Raw genomic sequence first — 17,771 nt, 5'->3', positions numbered from 1 at the left:
AACCTTAAATTTGAACTAAGCCAATAAAAAGGAAGTCTGGAAACTGCATCATGCAAAAACGATTGTAAGAATGTGAAATGCACTGTCCAGTAAGCCATAACTGCAGAATCAATTGACAGACTTGGAAATAACTTACCTGGGGAGCAAGAGTAATCAGGGATTTGGAGCAAATGAAAGGAATTGGAATTTTTTTAAAAAGAGGTTAACAAAATGGCATCTCTTCTGCCTTCTGGAACTGTATTCTACTGCAGCATGTGTTTCAAAGATCTTGTCAACCTATCGTTGTTGTCGCCTCAATGAAAATGCATTACCTCACTTTCTTAGTTGCAGAGCCTGTTGGACAGGTAGTTTCCAGTTAGATGTTCTCATTCGCTATTAGACTATTTTCATCATTTCAAATGAGGAATCACGCCCACAGGGTGCATGGGCTGAGAAATTAGGATTACAATGTTATAACTACAACTTCAGTCCATGTCCTTTTGAGAACAGCATCCCTGTCATGAATGCAGGATTGTGGAATTAGCTATCTCTGTGAGCTTTTCCCATTTATGTTAATCTCCTGCCCTACAGAAAGTTTGGTGTGAAAAAGCAAAGGTCATATCAATACCCCATACTGGTTAAGACTGCATAGTTCTAAACATTTGGCAGTTCCCCAAAAGGAAAAATATTCTTCAGAAATTTGCCCACCCAGATCAAGACAATATACTCCTAGCATGGGTTAATTAACCTCTGCCTTTGTTTCATACACATACTCTCCAGGAAGTGCTCTACAGAACTAACGTGTAACAGGATTTTGGTTTATGGTGCTAAAAATATTCCATCAGTCCTCTATGTTCATTGCTGAAAAAATAAGAGTCGCAAGAGCTCTAAAACCTTAGAAAATTTGTGCAGCCACCATCTCGTCTTTCCAGGAAAGTGCTCACACTGTTTTTTACCCTTTAATTAAAGGGAATATAGGTTTTGAATCCCTATGAAACCAGATTTTCTTGCACGAGATGATTTTCCCATCAGTATTTTATCTTCATTTATAGTTTCATGATGCACAGGGTTTCTGTCATATAACATTCAATGAACTTTCAATAAAATCCCTAATGTATGTTGCTGCGAACTAAAACGAAAAGCAGTATGGGATAAATGGAAACTTACATATATGTTTTTATTTAAAAAAAACTAAAAATAATCTTGTTGATTATTTTGATTTACAAATGCTATGAGATTTATAAGATCTACCTTCTCAGACAAATGTATTCAATTGTAACAAATTGTGAACATCTTACTTTCAGTAAAAGACAGCTATTCCTTACAAAGCTTGGCTTCTTTGGGGGAATAAAACCAACTGCAGATTCTGAGAATCAGAAACAAAAGTACAAAGTGCTGAAAACATTTGAGTGAATCAATATTTGTGGAGAGAATGCATGCTAACATTGCAGATATAAAGACCTTCCTCAGAACTGGTAGATATTACGGATGCACAGGATTTAAAAAGGGACAGAATAAAGGGGACGGGAAAATACTCATGGATACAGACTCGAGCACAAGCGTGAACTGCTTAGTTGGAAATGGCAGTGATATTTCCTTGAGACAATACGAGACATAATGAGGGATATCAAAGGAATTAAATACACATGAGACACTGAGAGCATTTACTGCGTAAATGGATGTTAGAGCTGTTAGAATTGGAAGCATAAAAAACTGGCAAAGTTGAGCGGGCTACAGTAGACGAGGAGTTGGGAATGAAGCAACAAATTGACATCAAGGGTGCAAATTGCCCTGTCAGCACAATATTCTGAAAAAAAGGGCCACCACCTCAAGTACCAACCCATTTCCCACCTCAGCCAGCACATCCAGTGAAGCTATGTCTAATGTCCAGTGTTATTATCACAAAAGTCCATGTTGAGACTGGGGAACTGCAAAGCACCTCATGCTGTTCCTTTATTCTGTTAACTCCTTAAATTATGTTCTTCTGTAATATTTTCAGTTCCAACAATGGGCCTACAATTGAAATGTTACCTCTCCACAGATACTGACGATTAGCTGGGTGCTCCCAGTTTTTCTAGAATTGCTTACGGCAGCCACCAACACATTCTTGCATACTTTCATTCTAAAACATTAGAGTATAATAGCAATATACTTATTCTTTATTGGTAAAGATATATACAGAGTTGGATTGCCAGATCTAAGCTGAAACTTCTTCCTTTATCATTGGTTCTCCCTATTTTAACTAATTTCTTTTTACAGTTTGAATATCTTCCCTTGTTACTGTGATGGTGGGTGTGTGACCAGGATGCACTGATGTGAACTAGGAAAAGAATCACAATCTAGTGATCTCGGGTAGCTTTTATTGCATTCTTTCATGGGATGTGAGCATTTATTGCCCATCCCAAATTGCCCTTGAGAAGGAGGTGGTGAGGCGCCTTCTTGAACTGCTGTAATTCATGTGGTATAAGGACAAACATAGTACTGTTAGGGAGGGAATTCCAGGATTTTGACCCAACAACAGTGAAGGAACAGTGGTATAGTTCCAAATCCAGATGGTGTGTGGCTTGGCTGAGAACTTGAAATTGGTGTTGTTCCCATGCATCTGCTGTCCTTGTTCTTCTTGCTGGCAGAGGTAGTGAGTTAGGAAGGTGCTGTTGTAGGCTTGGTGCTTTGCTACAGTACATCTTGTAGATTGTACACATTGTTGCCACTGTACCTAGGTGATGGAGGGAGTGAATGTTGAAGGTGATGGATGGGTTGCCAATCAAGCAAGATGTTTTGTCCTGGACAGTGGTGATTAAGGAGCTGCACTCATCCAGGCAAGTGGAGAGTATTCCTTCACTCTCTTGACTTGTGCCTTGTAGTGGTAGATAGGCTTTGGGGAGTTAGGAAGTGAGTTACTCGCCACAGATTTCCCAGCCTCTGACCTCCTCTTGTAGCCACTGTATTTGTACGGCTGGTCCAGTTACACGTATAGTCAATGGTAACCCCCAGGATGTTGATAGTTGGGGATTCAGCAATGGCAATGCCATTGAATATCAAGACGAGATGGTTGGATTCTCTTTTGTTGGAAATGGTCATTGTGTGGTGTGAATGTTACTTGTCATTTTATCAGCCCAAGCCGGAATGTTGTCCTGCTGCGTATGAACGTGGACTGCTTCAGTATCTGAGGCATCGCAAATTATGCTGAACATTGTGCAATCATCAGCAAACATCCCCACTTCTGACCTGTTTTTTTTTACATTATGTCATTTTGTTTAACAATTCTAACAAATAACTCAATACCAGCAAGAGAGTCCAATAGAAAGCTCATCTAAACTAGATGGGCAAGGCTTCGGGACACTGACACACCCCCTCCTTCCCCCAGTTACATCTCTCCCATACTGCCATCCAGATCCCAAGGAAGCGAATCAGTATCTCTCCGGCAAACTCCAGAAGCCTGGCTGTGAGTTATCTCACGCATCCTCAAAAGCCAACTTGATGGAAGGAAAGCCATTGTTGAAGCAGCTGAAGATGGTTGGGTGATTAAGGTGATTGAGCTAACAGGGTGTTTTCGATACGAATTCGCATTTACACCCTCACATTGCTGTCAAGCTCCTCTTCAGACTGTTGACAGGAACTTCAATTTCTGTGCAAAAAAGATTAACTTCCATGTACTTTGAGAAAAATTACAAAGTTAGGTGGCATTAGGGTTGAATTTGCAGTTGGGGTGAATTTGCATACCATCTTTAATGAAAAAGATATCACTTTGCTGTATGGTTGAAGCTAGTTTGTAAATAGTCCAATTGAATTGATGTGCAGGCTCAAAATTTTAAATCCAGTACTGTAGGTGGTTTGAGACCCAACCTGTAATATGAATATGGACTTCTGATTCTTCTGAACATATGAGTTAGGAGCAGGAGTAGGCCATTTGGTCTCTAGAGCCTGCTCCATCATACAATAAGACCATGGCTGACCTGATTGTGGCCTCAACTGCACATTCAGCTTACCCTATTAACCTACTCCCTTGTTAGTCAAGGGTTAGGTCCCAAATGGAAATGTTGAGTAAAAGTTAAAGATAATTTTTTTTTAATCGAACCTAAAACCATCCCTCAAGCATATAAACTAACTGATACAAAGTTGGGGGGGGCGGGGAGGTGCAGGAACAGCAATACCTGTGAGGACATATTGAGAAGGCTGCTCTTTTAAAAATATGCATATGGGATGCTTGGCTTTATTAATGATAGAAATAGAGTACAAAAGCAAGGAGGTGTGCTGAAACTTATAAAACTTATAACACTGGTTAGTATTAGGTTGAATTCTGGGTACCATACTTTAGGAAGGTTATCAAGGCTTTGAAGAGCGCACAGAAGAGATTTACCAGAATGGTAGTAGAGGTGAGGGACTTCATTTATATGGAGAGATTGGAGAAACTGGAATTAGTCTCCTTAGAGCAGAGAAGGTTAAGAGGAGATTTGATAGAGGTGCTCAAAATCATGAATGTTTTTGATAGAGTAAATAAGGAGAAACTGCTTCCGGTGGCAAAAGGGTCAGTAACCGGAGGACATAGATGTAAGGTGATTGGCAAAGGAACCAATGGTGCATTGAGGAAACACTTTTTTTACACCAGAAAAGCCTGGTGGTGAATAATATTTACAAAGAGAATTGAATTAATACTTGAAGGGAAAAAATTTACAGGACTACAGAAAAAGAGCAGGTCTACCTGGGATAACACTTTCAAAGAGCTGGCATGGGCACAATGGGTTGAATAGGCTCTTTTTGTGCTGTATCATTCCATGAAGTAATTATGCAATTATTCCTGGAGATAACATTAACAAGAAAAAATATTCATTACCTCCGAAATTGACACAACATTTGTGTGCCTATGCTGTGACATAATGCAGTTGTCACCAAACAGATGAATTCCATCAAACTTGGATCAGGTTTTGTCAGTGACGGCCATGTGAAGGCACTGTAAGACTATGTTTTTAATGTTGCCTTAAGGTAACCCCAGTGGATCTAAGTTTTATTTCTTGGAGAAGATGGAAAACCTTTCCTTCGAAGAATTATGATTTACATGTTGCTTGACTTTTTTGTTGAAGATAGAAGAATTTCATGAATAGAGAGCAATGAATTATCTAAACAACAAAAAGAGTGCAAAGATATTTTACCAAAATACTAAGAAGCTGGACATTCGAGCACAATCTGCCATCCAGCCTTCAATATGACTGTCATGTTCACCATAGGTGTTTAGGTAGATTTTATATGTTACTAGAGCCACAGAACTCCTTGTGCTGGGAGTGCATGTTGAGAATTAAAGCACCTAATGTCATAAAGCTCACTAAAATTTCCAGTCGTTCATTTTAATGAATGGAAAATATGGAGATCCACTGACGACTGTACCCAAATTCTTCATGTATGATCCTGCTATAAAAAGTGCTGTGCTGGGAGAATGAGTTTATAAAATCCATCCTTGAAATGTTTTGCACTGTAGTGATATACTTTCTTGGTAAATTCTGTGCATGTTGTTAGGGCTTTTTTTTGTACTCTTTCACAGGATGTGGACATTGCTGGCTAACCAGCATTTTTATTGCCCACCCCTCACTGCCCTTGAGAAGGTAGTGGTAAATTGCCTTTTTGAACTGCAGCAGTCCATGTTGTGTTCTGGATGGTGTCAAGCTTCTTGAGTGTTGTTGGAGCTGCACTCATCCAGGCAAATGGAGAGTGTTCCATCATACTCCTAACTTGTGCATTGTAGATGGTGGACAGGCTTTAGGGGAGTCAGGAGGAGAGTTACTTGCTGCAGGATTCCTAGCCTCTGAACTGCTCTTGTGGCCACAGTATTTATATGGCTAGTCTAGTTCAGTTTCTGGTCAATGGTAACCCCCAGGATGTTGATAGTAGCTATCTTGTATTTATGGCAACAAAAAACCGAACTACTGTAAATGCTGGAAATCTGAAATAAAAACAGAAAACAAAGGAAATACTCAGCAGGTCTGGCAACATCTGTGAAGAGAGAAACAGAGTTAACATTTCAGGTCAATGGACCAGTTCTGAGGAAAGATCATCAACTTGAATTGTTAATGCTTGTTTTTTCCCAAAGTTGCCAGCAGACCTGATGAGTATCTCCATTTATTGTAATTATGGTCCCCCGTTTTGGATTTTCCCACAAGTGGAAACATTGCTTCCACATCTCCCCTGTCCGGCGAATCATGATCTTAAAGACAGATAACAGTCACCCTGAAGTCAGCTCTTTTCTAAAGAATAAAGACTCAAACCAGTGCAATCTTTGGCAATAGCTATAATCTCTTCATTCTGGCACCATCATTGTAAATCTTTTCTGCACTTTGTCTTTTTTACAGTATGGAGACAAGAATTGTGTGCAGTACCTTATTGGTGTACACTAGTTGGTTTCTTAGTAAATTAAGTATTTCTTGATATGAAGAAATTTTAAAACATACTTAACTACTACCTGTACAACTAAAAAAAATTGCTATTGCAGTGCCTTCCCTAACCAGTGCAATTTACAGAATGTCACAATTTCAACCTTGTGTTATGACTTGATACGGGCAAATTGAATTTTAATCCTGTGGAAAAGTTCACAATATGAATATAAGTTGTTTCGGGTTTAACTCACTTATATTTAAAATTCTCCAATCTTTCACATTGGTTCAACCAGTTCCATCCAATTGTACTAAATGCTGATAAAACTGTTTATGTTTAAAATTTCATTACAAATTGTGACCGGATAAAAATCTTCCCGCTGCACGCCTACAACTTGCAAATAAAATTTAACAACTTGGATATCAACACTGATGAAAGCACAAGTATATTGTCAAATTTTGTTACAATTGACTTAGATGTGTTTCATTAGACTATAATTTAAAACTATTGTGACGTTTAAATGTTATGTCAAAGAATGAATACTGCTAATCAGAACTTCAAATTAATGCCGAAGCATGACATAGACATTTTTAATATTATGCCTGCATTATAAGCACACTATATTATATTGGTCCATCAGTAACAATGTGTATATTTTTACTCCACAATCTATCACTGAGTGCTTGGTAACAGATCTTGATATCTTGATTTTTTTCCCCCCCACCAACTAGTTTAGTCATGTGGCTATCTGGGGCAGTATCGGACTGTGGGTGGTGCTTTTTGGAATCTACTCATCTCTGTGGCCTGCAATTCCACTGGCTCCTGACATATCTGGAGAGGTACTTGTTTATATCTTGTTAGATATTTACACTGAACACTTTTGTTGTGGGGGGGGTGGGAAAGCATCTGATGATGTCCAAGTGCACTGCATGTTGGCTTTAATTTATGTTGTTACAGTTGTCAGATTAGTGATTATTCATCCATCTGTGAAAGGATCTTTCCCATTTGCAAAATGACCAAAATGGTTGTCATTTGAAGACTATGATAATCCAATTACAGGATGATCTGAAGAATTGTGTGGTTAACACTGGTAATGAGAATATGTTTTATTAGAAATTAAGGTTTTACTGAAGCTTTTGTCAAGTGTAAAAATGCACCAGCTTTGACTGGGTGTAGGAATATATAGAAGAGTATTACCTAAAATATTTTATTAAGATTTTTTGTTCTATTTTGCTGCAACCATGAAACTGCTATTTACCTGAGTTGCAATTTAATATTAATGTAAATCATATAATTTGTTTGTGGCAGATGCTCCCATCATTTAGCCCTTATAGTTTTTGTCACAGTATAAGATTCCATTGAAAGCTAGTTTCAATGTTGGCAATTGTTCTGTGGGTAACAGTATTGTGTGGTGTGGACCGAAGATTCCTGTTCTGTGCTATCTTAGCTAATCTCAACCAGGATGGTACAGTTTGGCTTCATCTTGAAGCCTAGGAAGAGGAAAGAAAATGTATATGTAATCAGCTAGGGTTCCTACTTCTGTATCCACTGGCTTATGCTGAAAAATACATGTTCATGCAACAGGGAGGTAATTCATCTGTTGAGAGAATAGTAATTTTATTCATTGTCACAGAGTGTGTCACTCTCTCCTTCCTATAATTTTAAAATTCTTACTGTGCCTATGTGTATTTTATATGGTAATCTTTTTAAGATAAAATTTGGGGCATGCCTGTTTAAGGAATCACCTAGATATTGCTTTTGATTACCAGATTTCTAACCTACTTTTATTCTTGTGCATTGCTTTTAACTTATGCTAGAAATCCAGCAGTTAAATTTCTGCATTCCCAATTACACATTAGGCTTGTAAAATCCTATCTAATGACTTCACTGGCTTTCAAATGATCATGTCCATGCAAATATAACCATTTTGTATCTTGATATTTCCAAGTAACTGATACCAGTATGTGGTAACTATGATCTATAGATAACTAACATCCAAAGTTGTTTATCAAAAATTTGCACAAGGTGCAAGTTAAGATGCAGATTGGAACAAAATCTGCAATAAAAACAATAGATCAATATCACAACAGCTAGAAACAAAAGTGTAGAAGTGTTATGAAAGACATGAAGTTTAAATGAATTGATATGTACTTTGGCTGTAAAATATTTAGTGTAGTCAGCATTCTGCCTCTATTACTGGTTTGTGACAGCTGCAGGCATTATATTGTCCTGAAATAACATAAACTAGACTCACCCTTGTCTTTTCAGTCTTGTTTAATGAAGTGCTTAACTGTCACTGACTTCTGTTTGCTGATGACTGCATAGTGACTTGTTTTCATTTTGTTGCATGCAAGAGACAATGTAAACAGCATTTTAGAGGGGGAGGAGGATTTAGATCAGAGGTGAAATAAGGCAATATTTTCAGGGAAATATTGCCCACTTGCAATGTCAGCAATGTCTTTCACTCATTATTAAATATCAATTTCACCAGAAAATGCTGAACTGTGCTGCCAAGCTCTGTAATTGATGTATGTCAATATGCCTCTTGACCGATGAGGGAATTATTTTATATTATCAGTGTGGAGAAACATAACCATAATTTCATACTATTTACTTTTCATTTTGCACTAATATTTATAGAGCATAACATTTGTTTAAACTATCTTGTAAAGCAGTAGATATAGGATGAAACACAAGTGTATCAAACCAAATATTCTTTTGATTTGATGTGTATTAAATGACAACTTGCTCCAGACACCTCGGTCTTTTGCGGTTGTACAATATTTTTAGCAACCCTATCTTTTATCTAGATACACGACTAGATGTTTAGAAAGGTCTTGGAAAGACTCATACCAATGAGTATAATTTACTTAAAACACAAATGAAACAAACCATAAATGAAAGTAACCAAAATATTTTTTCAGAGAAATCCTTCTCAAACAAAGTTAAACTCTTAGATTATGATTCTATTGATGTTCCAGTGGTGAGTGAGATGTGTAATAATTTTTTTAAATGGCTAATTCTTTTTCATCACAGCAATGAATGAGACTGGGGAGCTAGATGCATAGGTGTGGAAAAAATATTAACCCTCCTAACCATCCTGCATACAAGTATGCCTCTTGTGGCTAAATATTAAGCAGCATTAGTAGCATTTGTGGGGGAGAATAATCCTGCTTTCCCTTGCTAAATTGGGAACAATTCCCCGAGAGAGGGAAATGATGAAAGGATTATTATCAAAATCAAGTATCAGATTATCCATACCTTCAGAAATCAATGCCATGTATGATGAATCATCTTTAGTTAATAAATATACTACAAGTACAACATTTGTAATTTCAGGTACTTTATCCAAGTTGAGTTTACTCAATTGTTAAAGCAGTACTGTAGACATGAAAGTATAACACTGTTACAATTTCAAACTCTAATCTACATCTGTATTGTAGTCTTTTCTGTGTGTTTAATAACCTTGGAGGATCCAGAAATCCATTGAAGGTTTTAATAATGTCATAAAATGTTGTTTGTTGCAGAGAATTCAAATCTGGCAATTCTATAAATCTAAGTCTGCTGTTTGTCACTGTCATTAGAATCAATGATGTAGGGAGTATCTCAAGCTAATGATAATCATCAAAGCAATGAAATTGCATTTTGCTCTGAAGAACTTTAATTAGTTTGATTTCTTTTCCTGTCTGTGCACGTTCCAGCAAAGTACCATATATTCTGGAAGTAAATGTTAAAATGGGTATTTTGCACCAGTTCTCATAACATAGCTAACATATGTATTCATGGGAGTGAGGATTTCACTGAATTTCTTGTTTTAAGCTTTTAAGCTAAAGAAACACACTCAGCATTACAAAAATTGTATGACTGGTGGTTTTATTTATTTTCCTTTTTATGCCCAGGACTAAGGCTTTCTTTGCTTTCCTTTTGTGAATACAGTCAATGTGAAGATCTCAACTTGTGTTTTGCAATGCCCTTGCTTTTATGTTATCAATAATTCATTTAATGTGTTTTTGAGACCTTGCTGCTAAATTAGGCGTAGAATTTGCTCAAATTTGTCCAACTGCCATCAAATTTACCAGATTAAAATTTAGTCATTGCATATGGCACACATGAATGACTAGAATATTTACTACTTTGAGTTCGCAGTTTGGCTTAATATGCATTTTTTAAAATGTAGAAAATTTTTCTCACAATACAACTTTTTTTCCTGGTCATAATAAAAGGTAAGAATGAGGGCCAAGCACCAAATACTCTCACATTTTTATTCATTGAATAGCAGAGCAGACTCAATGGGCCGAATAGCCTACTCCTGCTCCTATGTCTTATGATCATTCACATTTTATACCTGAAATCTAAATGAATCAATATTTTCTCTCTCTAAATATCATGTTTCTGAATGTCATGTGAAGTGTCATATTTATTTGCCTACAATAACCTCAGTATGATACTAAAAGAATGACTGAATTATTTCAGTTAGTAAATCAATCTAAAATTCTTTGTATCTACATGGGTATGAAATAAAAATTTACTTCAATTGTTGTGGACGTGTTTTGAGGAAACGCCATGAAAAAAATAAAAGCTAAACTCCTAATCTGAGCAGCTGTCATGTTGTATAGACAGCAGACTTATTGTTTTCCCTCTGGGGCCTATGGGCCTTCAAAACACCAAGCTTTGTGACTCTATGATTTCTGATCCCTTGTGAATCCCCCTGGGAGCTACTTTTGTGACAGAATCCATTTGAAGGGGCTAAGGCCTAGAGAAGAAACTTGGCATGGACCACAAATCTCACACATTAGGAACAATTTGTAATCTACGCACAGAGGCAGCCAGGGCCTGTCCCCAGAACAGGCTGCCCCTGTTATCGGCATTATTTGAAAGGGATCACTTTTCTGTTTCCCAGATGATTTGCCTGTGTGTAGAGGGATGTGAAAAGTTAGAAACAAAAATGGTTTCTACACAGTGTCGGAGTGGTTTGGTGGTGGTGGTGGGGCGGTGGCGGGGGGAGCCTTTGTGCAGAAAGCAAGGAAATACCTCTGGGGTTTTATTTTTCCTTCGTACAAAATACAAAGAAACTCTGTTTTCAATACGAATGTGAGCTTTAAATCTTTGAGCTTTGGATTACCTCTGGAGTACAAAATCTGACAGGCTTTCAAATATAAAATAAAAAACTTTGTCTTTTTAATTCATTTTGATCACTTCTAAAGGCACTGAGATTTGAATAGTGGATCCCAATTGTCCTCACTTCACAACTGAAATTAGAATAGTTACGATTAACTCGGCACCAGACAAGTTCAGCATTCTTTGGCTTAATCACAGAATAGAATCACCAGCTCCATGTAGACTGCATGACCTTAAATATCCTGCATTATTTGTGAAATAATATAACCCTCTAAACAAAAATGTCATTAAAATTAATTAATATGTATTTTTCCTTACTACGAAACAATTCTGTTGACTGAAATTGGGAAATTATCTTCAGAATCATAAAATGAAAGGAAACCAGTATTTGCCTTCTAAAACATTGCAAGGGAATTGCAGGTAACTACTGTGATGAACCTTGTCAAAAGAAATTAAATATTCTTAAATAATTTTTAATTAGCACCAAATAGTAAACTATTTTGAAAATCACAAATGTATTATAATTAGTGGTCAATGGAGTTGTACAATAATTGTATGTCACGTGAATTTTAAGCACATTCTCACTTTCCAATATTAAAATGCACACAAGTGCCAATTATTATTTTGGTTGCATACTTCTATTATGTTGCCTGTTTGAATACCTTATGGTGGAATTTGTCACTCCTGTTGGCGGTGGGCACGTTTGGCAGCATGAGCGGATGGTGGGAAGGCCAAAACTTGGTTTTATGTTATCATGAAACCAGTCAGTGATCGTCCACTCCACCCGCGTTTCCTGCCGCCGCATGTCATAAACCTAATTTCAATACTTTAACATCTGTTAGGAACTAGGGATAGTTTAAGTAAGTTATATTTGTATTTGTGGGTGTTAGGAATGAAGTTTAATATGAGTTTCTGTATTGGTGTGTTAAGAAAAGGGGAAAACTTAAGTTTAAGTTTCACTTTAAAAGATGCTTGCATTTTGGTGAGATTTTATGACTCGCAAAGGGGAATTAAAACAAACAAGGTAGAAAAAAAACTGTGCTGTTGCCTAGCAAGAGGGGTCCAGAGAGGCATGCCCCCTCCCCCCACGCGCACACGCACAAATGCAAACAAAACACACACACACAATAAAAAACACACACACACACAAAACAAAACACACAAATGCAAACAAAACACACAACACACACACAAAACACAGACACACACACCACAAAATGAAACACCTGCGTGCACACACACCACAAAATGAAACACACACACAACCGCACACACACACACATACACACACACACACCGAAAGAGGATCGCGTTCAGTTGGTCAGTATGCTCTAAAGTTGAAAGGAGTTGCCAGCAGGAGCAGCATAGAAGAGGGACAGATAGCAAGCCCCAAACCAAAGTTGAAGTCAGCTGTCAGGAGAGGCTGGACACAGCAAAGGGAACTGCAGAGGAAGCAGGTTTCCCCAAAGAACTGAAGAAAGAAGGCTCCAAGACCACCTTCTGGTCAAAGAGGAATTGACAGGAATCTGGAGACAGTCCTGTTAGGTGAATTTAAGAGTGAGGAACAGAGAAAGGCTTCCAGCTTAAAAGGGAAAGTTGCAGGATGCAGATCACAGAATCACAGTGCAGCAGAGGCCCTTCAGCCCATCGAGTCTGCACCGACACGTGAGAAACACCTGACCTATCTACCTAATCCCACTTACTAGCACTTGGCCCATAGCCTTGAATGTTATCATCCAAGTACTTTTTAAAGGATGTGAAGCAACCTGCACTTCCCAGGAAGTGCATTCCAGACCGTCACCACCCTCTGGGTAAAAAAAGTTGTTCCTCACATCCCCCCTGAACCACCTGCCCCGCACCTTCAACTTATGCCCCATTGTGACTGACCCTTTAACTAAGAGCTGCTCCCTCTCCACCTTGTCCATGCCCCTCATAATCTTGTACACCTCAATCAGGTCATCCCTCAGTCTTCTCTGCTCCAACAAAAACAGCCCAAGTCTTTCCAAACTCTCTTTATAACTTAAATGTTTCATCCCAGGCAACATCCTGGTGAATCTCATCTGCACCCCCTCCAGAGCAATCACATCCTTCCTATAATGTGGCAACCAGAACTGCACACAGTACTCCAGCTGTGGCCTCACCAAGGTTCTATACAACGCCAACATGACCTCCCTACTTTTGTAATCTATACCTCGATTGGTAAAGGCAAGTGTCCCATATGCCTTTTTCACCACCCCACTGACATGCCCCTCTGCCTTCAGAGATCTATGGACACACCCGCCAAGGTCCCTTTGTTCCTCAGAACTTCCTAGTGCCATGCCATTCATTGAATACTTCCTTGTCAAATTACTCCTTCCAAAATGTATCACCCCACACTTTTCAGTGTTAAATTCCATCTGCCACTTATCTGCCCATTTGACCATCCCGTCTATATGTTCCAGTAGCCCAAGACCCTCAACCTCACCGTTAACCACCCGACAAACTTTTGTGCCATCCACAAACTTACTAATCCTACCCACCACATTGTCATCTATGTCATTTATATAAATGACAAATGATAGGGGACTGAGCACAGATCCCTGTGGTACGCCACTGAACACTGGCTTCCAGTCACTAAAGCATCCTTCTGTCATCACCCTCTGCCTCCTACAACTAAGCCAATTTTGAATCCACCTTATCAAATTGCCCTGTATCCCATGTGCCTTTGCCTTCTTTACTATTCTTCCATGTAGGACCTGGTCAAAGGCTTTGCTGAAATCCATATAAACTACATCAACTGCACTCCCCTCCTACCACCTGCTCACCACCTCAAAAAATTCAATCAAATCAAATGACCTCCCTCTGATAAAGCCATGCTGATTATCCCTGATCAAATCTTGCCTCTCCAAGTGTAGATAGATACTCTCCTTCAGAAATTTCTCCAATAGTTTCCCTGCCACTGACATGAGATTCTGGCCTGTAGTTCCCTGGCTTATCTCTACAACCCTTCTTAAATAGTGGAACCACATTAGTTGTTCTCCAGTCCTCTGGCACCTCCCCTGTGGCCAGAGAGGAATTAAAAACTTGGGTCAGAGCCCCTGCGATCTCCTCCCTTGTTTCCCTCAGCAGTCTGGGGCACAAATCATCCGGACCTGGAGATTTGACCACTTTTAAGCCTACCAACACCTCCAATACCTTGTCGCTCCCTATATCAATTTGCTCAAGAACCTCGCAGTCTCTCTCCCCGAGTTCGATACCTTTATCCTCATTCTCTTGAGTGAAAATGACGTGAAGTATTCATTCAACACTCTAGTGATGTCCTCTGGCTCCACCCATAGATTGCCCCCTTGGTTCCTTATAGAGGGAATCAAGATCATATTTAAGATCTAAAGCAATACAAGGCTTGCAAGAAGCCAGAAGATCCAAGCAGGCAGTCAAGGTCTGTAACTCTTTACCTTGGTCATGTGAAGCAGTGGTGTTCTGTTGGCACAGCTGAGTCGGCGAGCAAGAGTGCACGGAAGGTAGCTTGAATGCATGTGGCGATCCAAAAGAGCTTGAAACCCTGGAGGCGGACCATTTGGGAGAAAATTCCAAAGCGGGTTCTTCAAGAGTGGAGATTGGAAACCATCATGTGAAAACTGAAGTTCAGTGTGACCAATTGGCTCACAGTGTGGGGGATTTGGTGAGAGACCCATAGCATCTGTTTGGGGTGGCATCTATCACTTGGTTTCAGAATGTGGTGTGCCTGACCACAGGCCACCTATTGGTTTACATGGACTGTGTGCTTATTGTGAACATTAAAGTATAAGATAGCTTTTGTAACTTGTGTTATCCTTACAAATTTGTATATATCTGCAAAAGTATCATTGTGAGTGAAGGAGTAATGTAATATAATTCAGGTTTATTTGTTTAATAAATGTTTTATTCTTTTGTTATAAAGTTCAGTAGCCACTCCCCACGTATCTAAACAAAAAATAAAAGTTAGGATCTATCAAGCCCGGTTCCACCCTGAGATCTGACTTGTCCAGTAGTAACAACAGCTAGGATCATCATAAAGTGCAGGCTCAACCAGGATTATCATTATAAGGTGGGATTTGTTGTGGGTTTGGAAATCCCTGAACATTGGTGGGATCTGTGAATCCTTGGAAAAACAAGGAGTACATGGAAGTAATGAGGCTGCTGGACATAGGAATTGGAGTTGCTGTGAGGTATATGATACCGGCTGGAATTCAAAATTTTTACAGATGGATGACTGGAAACCTGACTGGTTTACAAAATTAGAATTTCTCATTGGGTCGAGGCGAGCTGACAAAGCGCAGCATTTGGAAGGGATTTTTTGCTGTGGGTCTGGAGTCACATGTAGGCCAGACCAGATAAGTGAACCAAATGGATTTTTACAACAAACAGCCATGGTTTCAGATTTTTTTATTGAATTCAAATTTCACCATCTGCCGTGATGGGATTCAAACCCAGGTCACCGGAGCATTACCCTGGGTCTCTGGAATACCAGTCCAGATACAATACCACTGCCTCCCCATATCAGAAGAGAGACCACATTCTCCAGGGGGTGAGTCAATTCAGTTGGCTGAAATTCAGTTGCAAATGAGAAAACTTGAAATAGAAGTGAAAGACAAAAATAAAGAATTGGAATTGAAAAGTCTAGAAGAAAAGGAAAGAGAGGAAAAGGAAAAAGAAAGCATTTCAAAGGGAGCAAGCAGAACAGCAGGAGAAAGAAAGGGAGCGAGATAAGATAGAACCAGAGAGTGAAGTAAGCAATAGAGGAGAAAGACAAGGAATGAGAAAGGGAATACCAGCTTAAACGGCTGGACTTAAAAAAAAAAGCCTCAGGTGCTGAGGAAGGTTCTGATGATGAAAAAACCTCCAACCCAAAGCCCAGTGGGGAGATGTTTAAATTTGTGCAAGCTGTCCCAAGGTTTGAGGAAAGAGGTGTAGAGACATTCTTAATCTTAATCGAAAAGGTGGCTAGACAAGTGAAGTGGCCAAAAGAAATCTGGACATTGCTCTTGCAGAGTAGGTTGGTGGATAGAGCTTATTAGGTTTATGCATCGCTGTCAGAAGAGATTTCTGTGGATTATGATGCAGTAAAAAAGTAATGTGGTAGGTCTGTACCTACCAGACTAGCTGTAAGGCCGGGGTGGCTTTACAAAAGCTGCAGGGCTGGAGCTGGCCTGGGGAAGGAGTAGAAGTGGCCTCAGGCAAGAGAAGTGGCTGCAGAGTGAGGGCTGTACTGGGGGAGTATCCCAGGTTGTGCGTGTGGGACATATGTTGAGTTCTTCTAGTGGCCTCAAGATGGTGAGGGCTGAGGTGGCAATCTCCACAGGAGGTGAGGCCAGATGGAGATGTGAGGGTATGTGTGAATGAGTGATGTCCCTCGAGTGAGCTGCCAGTGAGTGTGTGATGACCTTGAATATGCAAGTTTAGAGTGATGAGATGGTTGCCTTACCCTGGCAGCACGGATAAGATCCTTTATCCTCTTTCTGCACTGGATTGCCAACCTCTCCTGTGCAGCATTGGCACTGACCATCACTGCCACTGCCTCCCAAGCCAGAGTACTGAGATTTCTGGGACTCCTGCAGCCAGAGCAGGGATGGAGGACGACACGGTGGGTCTCCAAAAGGCATTCCAGCGATGGGTCACTAACCTTTTCTTGGCTTTCAGAGCCATGCCCCCACCATGCATGCCATCCCATCCCCAGGGGGCATCAAACTCAGCCTGTTAATTGAGAAATAAATGCTAACACCTTTGAAGAACTCTCCTGCTTTTCTGCAAATAGTACCCAGGAATCTTTTACATCTGCCTGAAACTTGAAGGCAATAACAAAGATATGAAAACAGTTGGCTACTGCAGGCTAGGATAATAAATTAAAAGATAAGACCATAGAGAAGAAGTGGTAGACATTTAAGTGTAAATTTCATAACTTTCAACAGTGATGTTCCATTGAGAAAGAAATACTCTGCAAGAAGGATGCACCTTCTGTGGCCAAGTAAGGAAGCAAAGGATGGTACAAAATTGAAAGGAAAGGCATACAATGCTGTGGAGATGAGAGGTGGGCCAGAAAATTAGGAAATTTTTAGAAACCAGCAAAGGATGACTGATAAAATAATAGAGGAAAAAATTAGAATATGGGAGTAAACTAGCAAGAATTATGAAAATAGACAGTAAGTGCTTCTACAAGTATATAAGAAGGAAGACAGTAGCTAAAGCATTGGTCCCTTAGAGGGTGAGACTGAGGAATTAATAATGAGAAACAAAGAAATGGCAGAGGCTTTGAACAAATATTTTATCTGTCTTCATGGTAGAAGACACAAAAA

The 17,771-nt window shown here is 39.3% G+C and overlaps 1 protein-coding gene across 4 annotated transcripts in view; it reads left to right on the top strand.

The window, feature by feature from the left end:
• The window catches only part of atp8a1 (ATPase phospholipid transporting 8A1), a 474,917-nt gene that overhangs the window by 415,308 nt on the left and 41,838 nt on the right, over positions 1-17,771 (top strand). For all 4 annotated transcript variants that reach the window (XM_041186502.1, XM_041186517.1, XM_041186510.1 and 1 more), the window contains one exon: positions 7,074-7,181. In XM_041186502.1, coding sequence (XP_041042436.1) covers positions 7,074-7,181 — 108 coding nt within the window. The remainder of the gene's footprint in view (positions 1-7,073; positions 7,182-17,771) is intronic.

This window comes from Carcharodon carcharias, chromosome 1, assembly GCF_017639515.1.
Source record: "Carcharodon carcharias isolate sCarCar2 chromosome 1, sCarCar2.pri, whole genome shotgun sequence".
NCBI lineage: Eukaryota > Metazoa > Chordata > Chondrichthyes > Lamniformes > Lamnidae > Carcharodon > Carcharodon carcharias.
Note: the sequence above shows the minus strand (reverse complement) of the source record. Positions and strands in the feature narration are given on the sequence as shown.